Source organism: Eupeodes corollae, chromosome 1 (genome assembly GCF_945859685.1).
Source record: "Eupeodes corollae chromosome 1, idEupCoro1.1, whole genome shotgun sequence".
Taxonomy (NCBI): Eukaryota; Metazoa; Arthropoda; class Insecta; order Diptera; family Syrphidae; genus Eupeodes; species Eupeodes corollae.
Genome location: NC_079147.1, coordinates 269,233,560 through 269,254,821, shown reverse-complemented (window position 1 = coordinate 269,254,821; position 21,262 = coordinate 269,233,560). Strand labels below are relative to the sequence as shown.

The 21,262-nt window shown below is 36.0% G+C and overlaps 3 protein-coding genes across 4 annotated transcripts in view; 1 reads left to right on the top strand and 2 right to left on the bottom strand.

Annotated features, from left to right (window-relative positions):
- Window positions 1-66: 66 nt before the first annotated feature.
- Window positions 67-7,397, top strand: LOC129940663 (DNA-directed RNA polymerase III subunit RPC4). 2 transcript variants are annotated; one of them, XM_056049066.1, is made up of 6 exons: window positions 67-427; window positions 518-882; window positions 1,123-1,233; window positions 6,755-6,891; window positions 6,959-7,042; window positions 7,109-7,397. In XM_056049066.1, exons 1-6 carry the CDS (start codon window positions 213-215, stop codon window positions 7,373-7,375), a joined length of 1,179 nt encoding a protein of 392 aa, XP_055905041.1. In that variant the 5' UTR covers window positions 67-212; the 3' UTR covers window positions 7,376-7,397. The 2 variants fall into 2 exon arrangements, with proteins under 2 accessions (XP_055905041.1, XP_055905042.1); XM_056049067.1 differs by lacking the exon at window positions 1,123-1,233 and having other exon boundaries at window positions 71-427.
- Window positions 7,398-7,627: 230 nt separating this feature from the next.
- On the bottom strand, window positions 7,628-8,672 carry LOC129940664 (probable 28S ribosomal protein S26, mitochondrial). Its single transcript, XM_056049068.1, has 3 exons — window positions 8,359-8,672; window positions 7,994-8,282; window positions 7,628-7,935 (listed from the first exon to the last, which is right to left on the bottom strand). Exons 1-3 carry the CDS (start codon window positions 8,559-8,561, stop codon window positions 7,744-7,746), a joined length of 684 nt encoding a protein of 227 aa, XP_055905043.1. The 5' UTR covers window positions 8,562-8,672; the 3' UTR covers window positions 7,628-7,743.
- Window positions 8,673-14,880: 6,208 nt separating this feature from the next.
- LOC129954148 (uncharacterized) overlaps window positions 14,881-21,262 on the bottom strand; it is an 81,424-nt gene continuing 75,042 nt past the window's right edge. Inside the window, exons 2-7 of the mRNA XM_056067866.1 lie at window positions 20,578-20,862; window positions 20,396-20,506; window positions 20,103-20,267; window positions 19,922-20,022; window positions 19,692-19,854; window positions 14,881-16,090 (exon numbers count right to left, since the gene is read on the bottom strand). Of these exons, the coding sequence (XP_055923841.1) occupies window positions 15,813-16,090; window positions 19,692-19,854; window positions 19,922-20,022; window positions 20,103-20,267; window positions 20,396-20,506; window positions 20,578-20,698 (939 nt within the window). The 5' untranslated portion in view covers window positions 20,699-20,862 and the 3' untranslated portion in view covers window positions 14,881-15,812. The remainder of the gene's footprint in view (window positions 16,091-19,691; window positions 19,855-19,921; window positions 20,023-20,102; window positions 20,268-20,395; window positions 20,507-20,577; window positions 20,863-21,262) is intronic.

The window sequence follows — 21,262 nt, the reverse complement described above, 5'->3', positions numbered from 1 at the left end:
AAACTTTCACAACAAAACAAATGTCATATTTTGACATGTGTCATTTCAAACAACCACACATTCGGTCCAAGAAACGATTTGTTACTAGTTTAGAACTAAAAATAAAGAATTTTTGTTAATTAATTTGTTTTAATTTAAACTTAAATAGTTAAATAAGTTAATTAAGAAAATAACACAAAACTTCAATCACACATCGTGCACCTGCCTACGTTATGTCTGCTGAAAATGCTAAAACAACTTTCAAATCAGTTTCAATCAAAAACGAACCAATGACACTCAATGGCAGTGCTGACGCGACTTTCCGGCTCTCTTCGTTCTCGATGCCTCGAGATTTGACTCTGGGTGGCGCTGGTCGTGGAGGACGTGGGGCCGGTGCTAACAAAAAAGTCTTCACACCAAATCTCAATGTTACCCGCAACAAAAATGCGTAAGTTTCCTCTCAACCTTCATTTTTTTTAGATGATAATGATTCAAGTGTTAAACTAATGCCATACATATTATTGTTATTATTTTGTAGGAATGTAAAAACCTCGAAAGACACATCGGCTCGTGGCAGGGGCCGTTCTGACCGCGGCAAGACGGAGCGAGGTCGTGGTCGAGGTGCGGCACGAGGTGGCAGTAACCTCATTCAAACAGCTGGTGTTTTCTCCGAAGGTGCTGGAGCACTGAGCTTGAGAAAACAAATGTCCAGCGGTTACAGTCGTTCGGATGATGCTCCGTCGGCGATGAGAAAGCCCACACTCATCAAACCCGAAGGTGGCTTTAAGATCGATGTCCGAGCCGAACAAGAGCACATACGTGAGCTACTTGGTGACTCGGACGACGATGATTTCGGGGACAAGAAATCAGATCCAGATTGGGTTCCAATTAAACTAAGTGAAGGTAAGTCTAGGAAATTGTTCAGTCAAATATTCGTCTCTCTACCACGTGCATATGTCTGAATATCATGCACCAGAGTAGGTAGAATCTGTTCCTAAACAAAAATGCACATTCCTCCATTCCACTACTGTAGAGATTGAAAAAGTGTCTTTATTAGTTTGGTATGTTCGGTGATTCGGGTGCCACAGAAAATTTTATCTCCAAGAACAAAACGTTTGGCTAATTTTGTATAAATTCTTACAGCCAAATGGAAAGATTTTAAAGTTGAAAAGGTTGAGAAAGTTGAGAAAATTGAGAAAAAGGAGAATGATGATGTTGATGTTGATGAAGTGAAGGCTGAAGTTGTTGTGGAAGGTAAGAGTTGTTGTGTGCGCGGGAGCAAAGGTTTGTTTTCTGTATGTTCGTGCATCGTCTTATAAACTGCTTCGTGTTTTATCTCATCTTTATCTTTTATATACCTTCATATGCATCGCATTTATTTTCATTGCGTAAAAGCTTTTAAATAATTTTGTTATTTTTTTGTTTTGTTTTTATAATTTTGGTCTATACCTTAAAGTTCCCTATGAACAATTAGCCAAACATATATTTTACCACCTTTACTATAATCTCATATAAGTTATAATTTGAAGCCTAACGTAATAGTGACCTCAAGCGACACACAAGATGTAGTGACTGACTGCAAATAATTAATTTGAAACAATATTATTTTGTAGGATCTTTTAATTTAACAAATAACTATTGAAAAACAGTGCACTCATTAAGAATGAAGTCTTTAGTTCGTGGGAGAGTGGCAGGGAGAATTGGTTACTCCAAATTGTATGCTAAAAGATGGGAAAGTTCTCAGAGTCAGAGCTGACGAGCTTGAACTCGCATTTGAGATCGATCGAGCAGACTCGGACTCAGTTTCATATACAAAAAAAAGTTTTTCACTCTCTACAGTTCTGATTCAGTGATTCTTAAGGACTTGGGAAAAGAATTGTTTATTTTAATGCTTGTACATTTTTCATCCGCGTTGCACCTAGCCTTAATTAAGGACACCGAATATGCACGTGGAATGTTATCTCCCTTAACAAACCACGTGCGGCCGAAGAATTAGCGGAGGCCCTAGACCGCTAAAAAGCAGACATCACCGCCATCCAGGAAATACGATGGGATGGGCCGGGCAAAAAGAGGATGAAAAACTGCGACATTTACTGTGCTGACTGCTACCGCGAAAACCAACAGCGCTTATTTGGATGCGGCTTTGGCATTGGAGCCAAACTTAGGCAAGGCGTCTTGAGCTATAGGTGCATCAATGAGCGCCTCATGACCATACGCATCAAGGCTAAATTCGGCAACATTAGCCTGATATGCGCGCACTCCCCCACAGAAGAGAAAGATGGCAACATCAAAGACATGTTCTTCAAGCTCTTAGACAAAATATATGAACAGTGTCCTAACTACGATATTAAAATTGTCCGAGCGATTTTAATGCCAAGCTAGGGAGGGAAGACATCTTTGGTGGAATAATCGGGAAAAACAGCCTGCACGATAACACTTCCGACAACGGATTCAGGTTCATAGATTTTGCTGCGGGGCGAAACGTCTTGGTAGCCAGTACGCGTTTTCCACACCTCAACATCCACAAAGGAACTTGGAGTTCTCCAGATCAATCTACCGTCAACCAGATTGACCATATTGCGATCGACGCCCGACACGCTTCCAGCATCATGGATGTCCGAACTTTCCGGACCACTACCTCGTTGTAAGCAAGGTAGCACTTCGGTTTTCCAGACCCAAGGCATAACAGGGAGGTGCTGGGAGATGGTACAAAGTCGAACGGCTACAATCGCCTGAGATCGACCGAGTTACAAGTAACCTCTCTCGATATTCTCTGCCGCCAACACAATGTATCGAGAACCACTGCCAACAATGCCAAGATACAATCAGAAAATCCGCCTCTGACGTGCTGGGTTTCAAGCAACCACAACAAAGAACCCCTGGTTTAATGAGAAATGTTGGCAGGCAAATGTAGCCAGACAACATGTACGGAAAGCGGCGCTGTATAAAAGGACGAGAGCTGCTCACGAGCTCTATGAGCAGAAGAGGCGAGAGGAACACCGACTTCTCAGAGGGCATGAGAAGCGTCCGGTCGAAAATGTTGAGAGGTCTAAAAGCGGGAATGAAGTTCGAGAGTTTTATGAACAGGTGAAACGAAATTCACAGGTACATAAACCTAGAGCCGAAGGCTGCAAAGGCGAAAGTGGAAACATCATAGCGGAACCGCAGTTAACGCTGAGGATATGGAACAAACACGACGACGAACCGAATTCCGCTGTCAGGCAGGATGATCCATTCAAGCCAACAATCCCGTCCTCCCGACTTAGACGAAGTAAAGATTGCCATATCTAAGTTGAAGTCTAATAAAGCCGCTGGAGCGGATGGCTTGAATGCGGAGCTCTTTAAAGCTGCTGGAGATAAGTTGGTTAGGAGCATGCACCACCTTATCTGTAAGAAAGCCTGCCCGATGAATGGAACCTCAGTATTGTTTGCCCGATCCTGAAAAAAGGAGACCCTCTAAACTGCACCAACTATAGAGGAATCAGTCTACTTAACATCGCCTATAAAATCTTCTCTGCCGTCATATGTGAAAGTCTAAAGTCCATCGTCAACAACCTGATAGGTCCTTATCAGTGTGGTTTTAGACCAGGAAAGTCCACAGTCGATCAAATATTCATATTACGGCAGATCTTGGAAAAAACCGAAGAACACCCTATTGACCCTCACCATCTTTTCATCGTTTTCAAGGCCGCATATGACAGCATCTACAGGGACGAGCTGTATAGAGCCATGTCTAGTTTTGGCATCCCTGCCAAACTCGTCCGTTTGTGCAGGATGACCATGGAGAATTCACGCTGCTCCATAAAGGTTGGAAACAACTTAACAGAACCATTCGATGTCCAAAAAGGTTTTAGACTAGGTGATGCGTTGTCATGCGATTTTTTTAACATCGTGCTTGAAAGAATAGTGCAGAGCTCACACGTCAACACTAGAGGCACTATCTTTCAAACAACTGTCCAATTGCTAGCAATGCTGATTACATTGACATAATCGGAAGAACTCAGTGTGATGTCAATGGGGATTTTGTGAGTATTTAGGCAGAGGCGGAAAAATGGGTTTAACGGTTAATAAGGGCAAAACAAAGTACATGCTGTCGTCAAAAAAGGACATAAAACACCGACGTCTTGGCCAAAACGTCACCATCGACAGACGTAACTTTGAGGTAGTCAAGGACTTCGTCTACCTAGGCTCCGCCCTAAACGCGTAAAACAACACCAGCGCTGAGATCAAACGACTGTTTCTTTGAGCTAAGAAAGCAATTGAGTGGATAAGTCCTCTCTCAAAGGGCCAAAGTATCGCTATATGAGACCCTTATCATCTTATCATCTCCGTCCTTCTATACCGGGCAGAAGCATGGACTATGACAAAAGCGGATGAAAGCACCTTGGGTCGGTTAGAGAGAAAAGTTCTTCGTGTGATCTACGCACTAAATTAACAAAAAAAAAAACCCTAAATCACCTCATCATTAGAGTTTCAAAATTCGTTTCTGGTGTTTCCAGCTTTACGGATCTGAGATTTGTTTATAAAAACGATGATATAACAATGATAGGCATTAGACCTTGCGGCGGTGTTCATATGAAGCAAAAGTCTCGGTAAGAACCCTTTTTTAATTCTATCTAGAAGATTCAAGTACGTTACTGGGGTGTCAGCGAGGATGATAATCTAAAAAACGAATATAGAAAGCTGAGAGTAATATCATCCAGCGAAACAATTTAGTGGGTTAGAAGTTTCAAACAAAAGATCATTTATAAAAAATAAAAAAGAGTGTCAGAGACAAATCGGAGCCCTGGGGGCACACTATCGTTTATTTTGTGGATATCAGATTTGAACCGCTCCAATACTTGAATTGAAAGATCCGAAAGATAATTATAAGAAGAGATTCATATGAGATCACAAGTGCATCTATTGCTACGAAAATCGTACTGCCGGTCATTAAGAACCTTTTGTTCTTCAAGATATTTCCTAAGGTGAAAATTGATCAGAATTTACATGACCTTGGAAAAAGTGACTGAATTGCTATTGGGCAATAGGTAAGGAGAAATGCTTTTTTCCATCCACATTTTTACCACCTTTAGTACATTGTAGTATTTTTTGCCGTACAGGTCTTTCTAGCTTGTTTAAACTTATTCCGGTTTTCCTCAGTGGGGTTGTCTTTGTATATCCGGAAACTAACATCTTGAAGTTTTATTTGGGCTTAATAGATATAACCTTATTCGGGATAAAATGTTTTATTCCACAAAGAATTAAGTTTTTAACAATATCTGCCCTGCAATCCAATCCTCGATAGTGACAGAAGCATAGTGACCGGTTAAAGGTCCTGTAGAACTCGTTGAGACCGTCCCAGTAGGTTTTCTCATATTGCTTAACAGTTCTGGTAAGGGTTTTCTCTTCAACTGTTTTTTTTTGGCATAACAAATGTGCAGATATGACACAATGGTCTTATGTGCCTAGAAGCGTTAATACACTGATCGTATATTTATTAGGATCAGAAGTAAGAAATAAGTCTAGAGTGTATGCGTCAGGTGGTTTAACTCAGCAAAAAACTCGACATATCTTCCTCTGCTTATTGTCTGACCAGAATAGAGCCGTCACAAAGAATTGTGTACATTGAATTTGCCCGTAACAACGATCTCACTAAACTATAAACGTGAAGGTTAAACTACGAATAATAGGTCGATTCCCCAACCTGAGTCTCGCTTAGTGCCAAAAGAGCCCACGAACGTTGTATACAAACATGAACACAAAATAACACAGTTAACTATGCAGCAGATTTCATTTGAGCACTAAAACTTCTCAATTGCAATAAACGAATAGTGCGCTTCCTGAACCCCAAACAAAATATAATTATTTCGTTTTATGCACATACCCAGAACTGAAAGCTGTAAGATAATGGCATACACCTACCTTTACTTAAATAACTTCAAAGTTTATTTTCTTTGTTTTTAAAATTTTAACAAAATTGTTCAAAATACAAAACGGTTTGGTTTAATTTGGGGTGTTTCGCAAAATTTCGTGTTTGAAAAACAATCCATCGATTTCTTTTCGCTTTTTATAGAATCTAGGCTCAAGTCTCGAGATTAATTTTATTAACGTTTGACCACAGTATATCAATTTATCGGTACGTATCGCATTAAAGTAGTGTTTGAAAAAATGCTTTTAGTTTTGATTCCAGTCGACGAAAAATTCAACAAATGACAAAAGGTTTCAAAATAAAAATTGAAATTGGAAATAATAATTATTCCAGTTTAAATAAAACAAAGTATTTTAGTAGTTTTTTTAATTATTCGTTCAAACAGAATAAAAAGTAATAAAGGAGATTAATTTATAGTAAGTTAAAAATTTTTAAATTAAATACCTGTAAAATGTACAAAATTGTTTTATTTATATATTACGAAGGTTAAAAAAATAAGATTTCAGAGATTTGGCTTTCTCAAAAATTGCATTAAACCCAAACATTGATTTTTTTTAGTTAAAAAATAAGATTACTCAATGCTCATGCTACTGCAATTTCATAGATCTTATTTTTCTGAACATTTCATAAGACGTATTTTTATTTATTAAATAAAATTAGCATTTTTGTATTCACTTAAACTATAACCAAAAATATTATTTATACTATAATCTACCTGCGACGTTACGTTACCCTAAAAAAATAGCTTTAAATTTGAATTTTTGCAGCTTCATTTTGAATCAACTCATTTTGCAACCCACCTTTAAAAAACTCATTTTAAATATTTATTTAACAAATAAAACTTTTTAACCGTTTCTTGAACAGAAAAAGAAAAGCCTGATGCCATAATGCAAAAGATTCAATCTCTGCATCTCAATCGAACCGAAACCAACACACCTCGATATCCATTGACTGTGGACGATCTTCTCAACAATACTCAACCACAAATATTTATGATGCAGGTAAGATTCCTCCAACTAGTGAATTCTCTTAACCCCATCCCTAAAATATCCATTTTTGATTTTATAGTTACCAGATACATTACCCTGTGAGGATCCCGATGACAGTCCAGAGAATCCACCTAGTACTAGTAAAGAAACACAACCTCCTCCGGTAAGTTCAAAGGAAACTATATTCTGAACGATATAATAAACAAATGTATGTTCTTCTTCTTTTAAGCCATCGGAACCTTTACAAAAGAAAAATCCCCTCAAGGATATGGTCGAAGGTCAAATAGGTAAATTAGTTCGCTACAAATCAGGTAAACTGAAGCTAGTCCTTGGCGAGGCTCAATTCGATGTTACAATGGGCATAGAAACTGGATTCCTACAGGATCTAATGTCAATAAGCACAAATCGAGAAGAACGAAGTGGAAATATGATTAATTTGGGACCAATTCAAGCCAAACTGACTGCCACTCCTGATTGGGAGTATCTTCTTAAATAAGAAACAAACAAAGAGACAGAGAGAGAACAAAAATAGAATAGAATTAAAAAATAAACAAACAAAAATATGCCGGGATTTAAAAAAAAAAAGAAAAAGAAAACATGAAAATTTGTTCTCTTTTCGGGATATGGACATGAAGTTGAAGATAAAGACGAGCAACGAGAAGCAACAACAGAAAGTGTACGATAAGAAGATAGTGTTTTATAAATTATGTACACAATTCACATGAAAAAAACAAGAACAAGATGAAAATATTATTTAATAGATTTATTTGTTAAAATAACTGTTGATCTAAGCTATAAATTTTTATTTTTTCTATAAACGAAATGAACGAATTACTTTTTGCGACTACAGTAGCAGTGGGTTCCTTAATTGGCAGCTGCTGCAAGGAGCTCAGGCTGAGGTTGTTTCTGATCGGGTGGGCCACCAGGGACAGTGGTGCGTCCGTGGTACAGATTGCCACGGAGATCGATGGAGAAGTTGAAATCCAGAGGATTGGCCAGAGCCGTTTCTATTGCCTGATCGATATTCTCTCGAGTGATGAAGGTCTTTGAAGCTTCCTAAAAGTTCCAACAATTTTGATTAAATTCTTGTTTTTAAAGTGATTGAATATGTTACCTTTTCTTTTCTGACAATCTCCTCGATGCGTTGCAGACGATCTTCCTCACGTTCCTTCGCCAATTCCAACCTCTCTTTGATGTATTCTCTTTTAGCGGCATTCTCCTTCTCCAGACGAAGATTACGTTCGGCGGCAATTTGGTCATTCCACTCTTTGTTTAGATTCAAACAGCGTTGGAATTCTGCTTCCTCTTCCTCTACTGACATCACCAAATGATCAGCTGTTGAAGTTTCACGGATGCGTTGTGATTCTTCACGTAAATACATTCGCATCGATCGCATTTGGGTTCTAGATTGAGGGGCATCATAAGCAATTATGTCATAAGATTGGATGCAGTGCCTAACTGGTTGTTTCTTTAACTTACTTGTAATGATTATGCAATCGTAGCAGCTCGAGTTTTTCATCCATTGATTGGGGTTTCTTTTCGGGAATGCGGAATACTTTGCTCTTGGCAACTGGCAACCAACGAGGCTTGCGGCGCCATCGGACAAATTCCAAGCCAATTGAACAATTTGTAATTTTAGTTTCACTTGTTTGTGAAAGCACCGTCAAGGCGGAGCGAAACATAATTATTAATTAATTGGTTTGTTTTGATTTTCTTTGGAAATTCGGTCTGGATTCTGGAGTTCTGATAACTTTTTAGAGTAGACTTTTCTTAGGTTATTTTTGAAGGGTTAGATGACAGTTCGATGGTGGATTTGGTGGTGAATTTTAGAAGTGTCAAACTGAGTTAATCTGATACAGCGGATGTTGAAGGGTGTACATTGGCTGTTTTGCAAAGGTTGATTTATTTTGTCGTATAGATGGCATTTCAAAATAATCGTTTTTATTTGAAATTCATTTTTCGTTTTCAGGTTTTTTAAGGATCACTACTTTCAAAGTGCGGAGTAAATACAAACAATTTAGTATTGAGATAAATGATTGAAGATTTGATAAGTAGAGAATTATGAAGAATTTTGCAAAACCTTTATTCTCAAATTCTAAAACGACTACCAGCTGAGCTACAATATACCATTGATATAACTTCGCCCATCATTGAGATGATCTTTAAAAGTTGTATAAATCTGGTCTATATACCTCGGCGCTGGAGAGATGTAAATTTAGTTTTCATTCCCAAGTCGGGCAAATGCTCGCATGTCAACCCTAAGGACCTAAGACCTATTAGCCTATCATCTTTCATTCTCAAAACTCTGGAACGATTGATAAGGTGGTGTTGTGTCCCCTGTCTTGTGGAACATAGTGGTTAACCAACGACTAATATCCCTTGAGAGGGATGGCTACAGAGTGGTTGCGTATGCCGATGATGTTGCTATCGCTGTCACAGGGGAACATCCTAATACACTGAGAGACCTCCTCCAAAATCCACTCAATATGCTCACTAGATGGGCTGATAACTGCGGAATTAGTATTAATCATCAAAAAACAGACCTCGTCCTTTTCACACGGAAATACAAGATCCCAGTAATTGTACCTCCTTCAATGAAAGGTATGCCACTAATTTTTACCAATGAAGCCAAATACCTTGGTCTGATATTGGACAAAAAATTAAGTTGGAAATCCAATATACAGGAAAGAGTTAAAAAAGCTACAGTAGCTCTTTTCCTTTGCAAGAAAGCTATAGGAAGCAAATGGGGTTTTCAACCTCGCATAACCTACTGGCTATACACATCGGTCATCCGACCAATACTTATGTACGGGGTTGCAGTATGGTGGACTGCACTGGAGAAAGTCACATACTGCGACATACTCAGCAGAGTTCAGCGCACTGCATGTCTCTGCCTAAGCGGGGCATTGAGAACCACACCCTCAGCAGCGTTAGACGCTCTCCTCCATCTGACACCCCTCGACATCTTCAGTAAACAAGTGGCAGCGAGTACAGCGATAAGACTCGACGCCTCATCTCAATGGACCAACAACAATGTGGGACACTCCATCATTTTGAACCTCTTTGGTTCTATACCAAAGTACATAGACTACACTATACCTAAACCTCTATTTGGAAAAAACTTCCAGGTATCCATTCCATCCAGGGATGAATGGGAAGACAAAAAACTCCTGGATAACAAAAGTATTCATTTTTATACAGATGGATCTAAGACAAATGAGGGAGTTGGTAGTGGTGTGTACTCAGAAAAGCTTAATCTAAGCATCTCATTCCGCCTCCCTAATCATTGTAGCGTTTTTCAAGCGGAAATTTTGGCGATCAAAGAGGTTCTCTCCTGGCTAAGAGAAAACGTGATATGAACTTCTGATATCCGCATCTTCTCTGACAGTCAAGCTGCTATCAAATCCCTTGACGGTGTCTCGACCAAATCTTTGACAGCCCTAGATTGTCGATCGTCTCTTATGGAGATGGCGCAGCAATTGGGTGCCGGGCCACAGAGACATCACAGGTAATTGTAGAGCCGATGAACTCGCTAAAAATGTAACCGTCAAACCTATTTCACCTGAAAGGGAGAAGATAGCTACATGTAAACTTATGCTAAAAGAAACAGCTTTTGCGATAGCAAATTCTAGGTGGCACAGCTTACCAACATGCGCAGCCACAAAACTCATATGGCCTTCACTGGACCTAAAGCGCTCTAAAGACTTGTTATCTCAAAGCAGACTTCATATTAGCTCGCTAATAGGTGTACTTACAGGACACTGTCTTATGGGCAGACACGCAATACGACTTGGCGTAGTCTCAAATGACTTCTGTAGGATCTGCATGGACGAAGAAGAAGAGGAAACAATCTCTCTACTCTTTTGATAATCCCAGCGAACTAGCTAAAAAGGATATTAAATATCTTCTTCGCTTTATAAAAAGCTCAAAATGGTTCTACTAGTTAGAAGTAATTCTCTAGATTCATGTGGTATCACAATGGGCCTTTCTCTTGGCCTAAGTGTGTGGATTCTAAATCCGCAGCCACGTTAACCTAATCTAACCTAAGGCTTTTAAAGAGGAGATTGATTTTAAATGATTGAATTTTAGAATGGTAGGGAAAAATAGAGTTGGGTAAATCATTCCAAATTCGTATTCCTCTTGGGTATTCCTGGAAGTTTGATTATTACGGCTGAATTGTTTGAAGACAGGTTTTATACAATTTATATAAGTATTGGTGATACAACAAAGTTAAGAAAGATATGAAAGAATGCAGTGTTCAAGCAATGTACAATTTTTGTTATTGCTTTTTAACAAAAAGAAGTTCTTTTTCTTTTAAGAAGACGTCTCTGTCTAAATATGTGAGATCCATTTACTAAGGACAAGGAACTTTGGAAATGTTAGGTATGTACATTAACAGAGCACGAGCAGCATTAGCGGAGGCCTTAGACTACTTGAACAATAGGTGCATCAACGCGCGCCTCATGACCATCCACATCAAGGCTTAATTCGGCAACATTAACCTAATATACGCACACGCCCTCAGATAAGATGACAACAACAAGGACATGTTCTTTGAGCTCTTGAACAAAGTATATGAGCCCAGCCAAAATATTAATATTGCCCTGAGCGGGAGGAAGGGAAGACATCTTTGGTGGATTAACCAGGAAAACCAAACTGCAATACAGCTCTTCCGATTAGCGATTTAGCCAAATTTTGCTGCGGGAACTTGGAGTTTTCCACTTTAATCTTCGACGAGACGAATTTGTAGCAGTTCATTGTTCAATGTTTAACATATGCGGTTTTATTTAATTATTGGTAGGTAAATAAATAAGTAATTAAAATGGTAAGTGCAGAAATGTATTACAACACGAGTAGCGATGGTGATGATGATGAAGAAGGTGGAATGCGAAGTTTGCGTCTGCATCTGTAGCTTGAGTTTGTGTTGATGTATGTCCAGTTGTAGTCGTCAAAGGATTTGGAAGTAAATTGGGCTGAGATACACCAATTGCATTTCCGTTAGGGTTTAACCACTATTTGTATTTAAGCAAATTTGCTACAGCATCTTCCAGCGGAGATAAAATTTGCAATTGGTTTGGACCTCCTGAAATTGCTTTTATTTCTTTTGAATTGTTTAATTATTTTCTTCTTCACTTTGAACTTAAAGTCGGTCCAAACCTGATTAAAGAAAACATTAAAATATTTTTTACATTAATGAAACAAGCGATCCAAATCTTTTGCCAACCATCTCCATCTCTCTTACTGGAGGACTCTTGCGGTTCAGCTGCTCAGCATGGAATTCCATTCCCTTTTTATGTCAGTTTTGTTGATTCCCTCCAAAAATACACAAGCCAACTGCTTGTTGCTCTCCATTAGCTCGACGAGGGCCTGGAACTAAGTCTGATTTGTTAATTTCAACTGCAAATGTGAACAAATATTTTGTTTTTGTTTATCGCAAATAAAGTACTAATACATTCCATAAAAGAAATTATTTAGCAACAAATTTTCAAACGAGAGATTCCCTCGCTTTTTTTTCATTGTCGTCGTTTCCTTTCGTCTTACGAAAAGCTGAATGAAAGCGTTCAACACACTTGATGTTTACTCACGACAACAAAACGAGTGACAAAAGTTGAAATCGACTTATGGAATATATCACTTATATTTTGCTGTCGTTTACGACATCGATAATAGGAGTGATTATAATCAGTCACCAAAAAGAAACCCCTGGTTTGATTAAGCATGTCGGCATGCAGATAAGACCACTTCTGCATAACTGTATAACGGCGACAACGGCGAATTCCGCTGTCAGGCAGGATTCAAGATTCAATATAGACGATGGAAGCAAAAAATTACTTCCTCCTGATTCAGACGAAGTAAATATTGTCATATCTCCGCTGGAGCAGATGGATGGAATGTCGAGCTTTTCAAAGCAGCTGAGTATAATCTGGTACGGAGTATGCACCAACTAATCTGTTAAATATGGTCTAAAGATAAATTGAACCTAAGTATTGTTTGCCCGATAATAAAAAGGAGACCTTCTTAACGTCAAGAACTATAAAGGAATCACAGTACTTAACATCGCTTGAAAAATCTTCTCTGTCGAAATATATGAACGTCTAAAGCCCATCGTCAACAATGTGGTAGGTCCTTTTCAATGTCGTTTTAGACCAGGAAAGTTCACAGTAGATAAAATATCAACTTTACCACAGATCCTGAAACTACATTAAAATCAAATCGACACCCACCATTACTGAATTGATTTGAAGGCCGCATATGACAGCATCTACAAGGACGGTATGTATAGAGCCATCTCTAGTTTGGTATCCCTGCCAAACTCATCCCTCAGTAAGCCATGTTTCAAGTATCTGATTTCCCGGCAACCAAAATAATGCTTTACAATTCCAGCTTTATTGGAAAGTTGACTTTAAAGTTAGTCAAGAAATTTCCCTACAAAACAAGTCAAGTAAACTTATGTCAAAATGACAATTGATCATGTTTTTTCATTCAACGGAAAGTTGTGCTTTGATTCATTTTTTATCTGCTAAATTTTATTGAACGTTTTGTGTAAAAGGGATCCTTGTAAAATTGGAAAAGAAATAAGTAATATTGGGCAGGTTCAGCCAACATAAGGGGCTTCATTTGCAGTCAACTTCATTTTTTGAACGTTACTTCGCAAATCCCTACTTTAAATTCATAGTACAAAAAGTACCAACAAAATTACTGCCTTCAAAACACTCCTCAGACAAGCTACAAGTCCACCAAGGTTTGTATTTTGTTTTGTAAAGAAATATAAGTTATTTCTTTTCCAAATTGACAAGGAGGCCTTTTACAAAAAGCATTAACTAAAGTTGTGCAGGAAATAAATAAATCATATAGTAATAAAGTCAGGTTTTCACTTGAATAAAAAAACATTATCAATTGTCTTTTTGACAGAAGTAGACTTGACTTCATAGTTAATGAGATTTTTCTTGACTAACTTTCCAGCCAACTTTCCATTAAAGTTGCCTTTTAAGTCCCTTACGTCGGCTGAACGTGTCCATTTCTTTACATTACAAAAGGCAAGTCGTGAGGGACTTGAACTTGTTTAAGGAGTGTTTTGTAGACTATAATGTTTTTGATCGTTTTTGTATTATGAACTGAAGGTATAGGTTATTGAAGTAAAGTTCCAAGTTTGAAATGTATGACATTTGAAAAACTAACTTGATGCCTTAGTCAAAATGTACGTTCAAAGAAAGCAGTTGACTGCCAATTTAGTCTTTTATATTGTTGATGTCAATGGGGGTTTTTGTATTGAGTCATAGGCTGCGAAATCGGGTTTAACAGTTAATAAGGGCAAAACAAAGTATATATGGTTATCAAGGAGCGATCTACAACACCGAAGCCTTGGTCAAAACATCAATATTAAGGTAGTTAAAGACTTCGTCTACCTAGGCTTCAGCGCTGAGATCAATAGAAGAATTACTCTTGGTAACCGCTGTTTCTTTGAGCTAAGAAAGCAATTGAGATCGAGCTAGATGGAGAAGTTGTTGGTTGAGGCCCTCGTTCACACATGTCTGGAGCGCCACCTTACGTAAGTAAGACTGCTGAGTTAGACAGTTATAAAATGCCAGTACTCCCAACTTGAAACCACGAAATTATATTTTTTCTTGATATAAGTTAAACACTTAGTATTCCTCTGTTCAAAAATATGAAGATAACTTATTTGATTTTCAAAACAATCAGCTTCAAAATAAAACAACTCCACCTTTTTTCTTTTAAATAAATTTCATTTATTCTAAGACTAAAATATTTCATATACAAATAGAAATAATTTGTTATACAATTCATAGTATATATATATTTATATTATATAATTTAAAGAAACAAAAAATAAGATCAATGAACAAATATATATAAATATATATATTTTAATTTAATTTACTCTTAAACATCTAAATTTTACGTGTAAAACTAAATAATGTTATTAAATTTATAAGATTCATTATTATTATTATTAACTTTTTACTTGTAAAACTATTTAAGATTATATTTCTATGTAAACTTTTATTATATAATTACTAAATTCAACAAACAATAAATTGTATTTATTTTGTGCCTGTCTCCTTACAGCAATTTTAATTACCAATAAAAATAATTTGTGTGGATTAATTAAAAATAAAATAAAATTTAAATTAGAAAAAGAAAATAATTTAAACAAATAATGTTTCTTTATTAAAATCACAGTGCCAGCAACGAATATCAAATTGTGGATGATGCTTCGTGCTCCACCATAGGACGGAATCGTTTGCTGTTTTTCTTTTTTAAATTTATTTATATCTATGTCTTCAGTGAATACAATAAAAATGCTGTTAATATTTAATTAAAACAACAAAATATGCAGTGAGTTAAAATAATAATAATTAGAATTATTTACATATTATTTTCCATTTTGTACTCTCATAATTATATCATTTTAAATATAATTACAAGTTTATCCATTTTTGAATCGAATTAAAATTTACGTAACGTAATGGAAGACAGAGAGTTTAATAAAGTGAGGATATTAAAGTTAATGTTAAATTTAAAATTCATTTAAAAATTATGTGTTTCATTAATTCAATACAAACAAATTATAAATCTAATTCAAGAAGATTTTGCTTTTTGCCCGGTTTTGTTTTTGTTTTAAAGAATGTAAATTTTAATCAATTATTATTTATCTACTAAATACTCCAGCACAACAGTTGTACACAATAATTATATATTTAAAAATTAATACATAACTAAAATTTGACGACATAATGCAACGAATTATTATATATTTTTTGTTTTTAATAAAATATGCAATATTACTTTTTACACAGTCTTTCTTCTTAACAAAAAAAAAACAACGTTTAAATTTTAAACGGACTATAAGGTAGGTTGGTGGTGGAGGTGGTGTGAGATTTATATTAATTAATTTAATTTTTTGTTTTTAATTAAACTTCCGTACTATGCGTTTGTATTCGAACTTTTTTAACACTGCCATTTCGATTCATTGGCGGTGAATGCCCGGATCCTGAGAAACCTGGATTCTGTATACCCAGAGTGTCCTTTGGTCGGGGTTTCTTTAAACTGGATCGCAGAGGTGACCGGGTAACAGATTCGACTGTTGAACCGTTCGACACACTTGTTAGGGTTGTGTTCATTGATGCAACACTACCACCATTTCGAATGCCGCTGTAGGGTTTTCCTGAGGCATCTGTTACAGAGACTCCTACAAAAAAAAAATATACATTTTGATTACAAAACTGGAATAAAATATTAAGGGTTATAAAATAAGAAGTTTTATTTTGAATAGTTTGCTATCTGAGCTGTCAGTTTAAAGCTGTTATCTTTTGACATTTGAGAATTTAAAACTACAACATTACTAAAAATTGAACAAAACACAATTTAATGGCTGCGTAGAAAAATAGCTGTCAAAAAATAAAAACAACTTTCAGCTGTTCACAAAAAGCAGAGAAAAATTTAAGCTTCGAAGTCAAAATTGTTGTAAGATAAAACATTGAATGGATAATTCAACTGATTCGTCGGACGATGATGAATTGATAGGTGCGTGACAATTTAAGAAATAAAAGATAACCTTAATCTGTAATCTATGTTAAATTTTTTCTTAGCTAAATTGGAATTGTATACGATTAATAATTCACTTTTAAAATCTCCGGTTTTAAACGATTTACGTTTAACAGAAAACTGTCTTAACAGAAACGTGGACTATTATGAAGTGATAATACCTACATATAGTTAATAACTACCTTCTACAATTCGGAGGCAAATAGCTTCTCCATCGTCTATTATGAATAGAACATCCTCAAATACAACTTTAACTTACTTTGTGTATCTTTTTGTTTACAAATACAAAAAGCTGAAATCACCTGATACCTGTGAATTCCTTTTTTGACATCTCAGCTGTTGTAAACAGCTTTTATTTTACACGTAAACACTAACAAAAAGGTATCCGGATACCCTCTATGTCTGAGATTGAACGCAGCCAATAACGCTCTGAAAATGTTTAAATTTACCAAACAAAAATAGTAGTCACAGTTTGTAAAAATTAAACACTTTTAGGTCCTTGTAAAGCACCTTATCGATACGAAGAATTGAAACCATTGGTGCGGCGAGGAAGGTTAAAAAGGAACCGGATCCTGAAAAACTCGGCTTCGTGTTTATGTTCATTAAATCTACTAAACCAATAGGGTCTATGATACCAATGATAAGTTGGTGGGAAAATATTATATCGGTGATATGACAACGTTGAGAAAGCATTTGCAGGCTTAGCAGTTTTAAGCGGTCTTCATAAGGGGGTACGATTAAAAGATCATTCCAAGGCAAATTGAGCAAGGCAAAAGGAAGAAATCGCCGTTGTATAGCTTCAATTCTTTATGAGTGCGTTATTTGGAGAGATGACCATATCTGGCTAGAATGTTAAAGGCTTGATATAAGTGATATAAAGAAGTAACGTATGATCTATACGTCTAAGTTCCTTAGACCAATGTTTGGTAAGGTCAAGAGAAGTCTATATGGTAGGTTCGAGGAAATGAAGCTGAACATTAACAATAGAAGGTCAAAGATTTTTGTTTTGTTAAGTTCCAGACAGTTTTTTTGCATCAGTTAAAAAAAATCTTCACGTTATGTTGAAGAAGAGAAAAATCTTCGGAATAAGGGATCGCTTTGTTTATTTTGATGTCGTCAGCATAGATGGAAATATCAGAAAACGAAATGATGCAATACTTATGTACGTCATTGATGGCAAGTATAAAAAGAATTGGGCCGAGATGGCTAAAATGAGGAACACCTGACGATGCGTGGATTGGATCAGACACCGCTTTGCTAAAAACAACTATGTATGTAGGATATAATCCACTCAATACAAATTGTTGGAAAGCCAAGAGCTTTCTATTTTAAATTGATAATTTGGTGCCTGATCTTGTCAAAGGCCTTACTTTAATCAGTGGTTATGAAATCAACTTTAAGACTTTTTTCTAGCGCAAGGAAGATTGATCGTGTTGGACCTGCCCATTAAGAAGACGTGTTGGATAGGGGAAACAAGAGACTCACAATGAAAGTAAAGAGAGTTGTAAAGGACACTTTACGCAGAAGGTTTAGCAATCGGACGGTTATTAGAAATATCATTCTTACAACACCTTTAGAAAATGAGGATTACAAAGAATTCTTTCAAACCAGTTTGCGAAAGTGAAAGTTGGAAGCGTTTCGTAAGGGGTTTTTAAAGTACAATAGAGCATTTCTAAAGAAAAATAGCCGGAATTCCATTGGGTAGGAATTAGTAGAGGAGGAAGTAATAGAAAGCGCGACCAGAGACGTTTGTTTAAAATTGGGTAGAGATGTGTAAAAATCTAGACCGGGTTCATCTGAACCATTACTATAAGGCTAATATTTTTGGATCAGATGAAGATGTGCCAAGGAAATTGAGTGTTTAGGGATTTTTTTTGACGTTAATGAATTGGTAAAAACTCTTTGGTTCTGAGATGAGGCAAGCCTCCATCTTATTAAGATATCCCTAGTTAAGGGATTGGCATAAAGCTGAAAAGGAAGAAGATGCTCGTTTATCAAAAATCAAAAAAATCAAATGGGGTGGCGCAACAGTCCGTTGTGAACCAGGGCCTAGTGACTTACAACTCTCAACCATTCCTGTGTGCGAGTACTGTTGTCAGGAATGGAAGGGACCTACAATTTAAAGCCGAATCCGAACGGCTAATTTAAGAAAGCACTTTTTCATGACAAGAAATACTCTTGAAGGAATTGTCAATTCCTCGCAAGAGGCAGTAACAGCGAAAATTAATGCTCGTTTATAGTAAAGGTAATTAAAAGGGGTCTGTAAATTGAAATAAGTTATCCATAACCTATTTCTGACATTATGGATGCTGCGCAGTTTTTTGTGTACTAGGGAGAAAGTGAAATACAGTTCTTTTGTGTTTTGAAAGGAAACCTTTGGAAAAGACAAGCAAAAATAGAGATGTAGAAGATGAAAAGAGCTATTTCGATAGGCGAAGGCGGTATTTAATTAATGCTGATAAGAAGCGTATTTAAATGATGAAAATCGGCTTTAAGAAAATTGAAAGTGGAAGAGTTTTCAGCCTGAATAGTTGGATTATTATCATCCAGACAGAAGAAAAAAGAGAAAGGAGGATGATACTGATCAAGGACGGAAAGAAGATGAGTGTTTTCAGACACGGAAGAATTAAATGGATTCGAGGAGAAGTCGAGGTCAAGTTGTCTACCTAACTTATTGAAGATACTACTAATTTGGAATGAGTAATGTATCCGTGAAAATTATTTATTTTTGAGAAAAGAAATAAGAGAGGATGAAACATGGTAGATTTAAGTCACCGAGTACGATAAATTCATAAATAATTTCATTTTGGAGAAAGATCTATCGATTAGAAACACTAGGTAGGTTGAAAGGAACGATTGAGACATTGAGATGATTAGGAGTGAGATCATTATTTGAAAATCCACACGAAATCAGAACAAAGGTTTGTTTCTGTAATGTTTAGAATTAGGTATTCCAAAAACGACATTGAACCGTATTTTTTCTAAGGACTTAATCCCGAAATTGGATGACATTAAGGTGAATGACATTTATTTTTAACAAAACTGCGATGTGTGCTATAGAAGTAACGAAACAATCGTAACTTTGTATACGATAAGTTTCTTGAAAACGTTATAATGATATTGTCTTTAAAGATGATTTTCACGAAGCTATCGAAAACTGCTTGTAAAATATGTCTTTTTTTTAATATCCATATGAAACCTTTTATTGGAAAATTTATAAGTCAAATTGGATTTTTCATATTTACCATTTCTCGTTCGTCCTTCTTTAAATCCAGGATTATTGAATGTAGTAGCATTAGCTGGTGATGTATCTATAGCCATAGTTGGGTCTCCTTCAGGTTTCCTTGAAAAGAGCATATCATACACTGATGCCACAAAAAGGGCTATTGTTAAACCTATTACAGCTATCTGTATTAAAAAATGAAAATAAAATGAATATTCATCTAAAGTAATACAAATGTCATGAGATTCTTACTTGAATATAAAATGAAACTCCTCTCGTTACTCGAAATCCATATTTTTCAGAATCATCTATTTGTACAGCAAACAAAATTGTTGCAATTATAGCTAGAAGACCTTTAAAAAAAAAATTCATTCAATAAATTTAAGAAAAAGTTGTTAACAGTGGAAATGGTGCATTTATATATTGAACTTACATCCTATTAATGCCATAAACATCTTAAACAAAACCAAAGAAGTATATTTCATCACAACCTTTTCCCTTGAAGATATCATTGCCATTTGTATAATTGCCAGAATACAATATATCCCCAATGCAACCGTACTAAGTACCGCCAGAATGCCACTTACAAAAACAGAAGCTAAAATTTAAAAAAAAGGTTATTTTTAAATGTGAAACATGCACAATTGTTGCCCTTAGCATAAAAGGGTAAGTAGGTCAGTGACGTGTTAAAGTTAAAAGTTCAAAGAAAATGAAAAAGAGACTTACAAGCAAGTTGAAATTTAGATACATCACTCCCACATTTTTCTCTGTTGTACGTCAATTGTTTGCAAACTTTAAATAAACTAAAGTATCCTCTATCGGTGTCGTAATATCCACCTGAATGAATGATAACAAAATTGCAATTAATTAATTTTAAATGAAAACACAGATAATTTATTATTACGCACCTGATGGAGTGTCGTAATGGCCCCATATTGGTATTCCAACTGCAGCTGCAGCTAGAATAAAGCAAATAAATCCCAAGCAGGTTATCCCCGCAGCGTAAATAGAAGTTTTCGGTCTAGCCATTTCAACTTCAGCATAATTAAACGATCAATTAATTTGGGTGGAATTAATTTTCTGTTTTTTTGTTTTTCGTTTCCATTCAATTACTTCAATATCAATTATAATACGACGATCTCTTGATTGTTATTTTCTGTCGAAGAAAAAAGCCAGCAATCCATTTATGAGACCTGAAACATAAACAAAAATTTTGTTAGTTATTAGATAAAACTAATTTAAAACATTTGAATCATGAATGAGTTATACAAAGTGCAGAAACTATTTAAGAAACACTCAAAGCTTATTTATAAATGTTTTGAAAAAGAATTTTTACTTTGTTATATTTAGAATAATTTTTTGGTTGAACTTAAAAATTAAACAAAAAATACTTTTTTCAATCTTTTTATAAAAATGTTTGTGCTTATAGTTTGTTGTTTTTTTGTTAATGTTTTTTAAAACATGTGAATAAGAATCCTTTGGATACGGACAGATTCACTATTAATAACCCACACCAATGATTTAAGGCGCCAACGAACTTCGGATATGCACGTGGAATGTTAGGTCCCCTAATAGATCACGTGCAGCCAAATA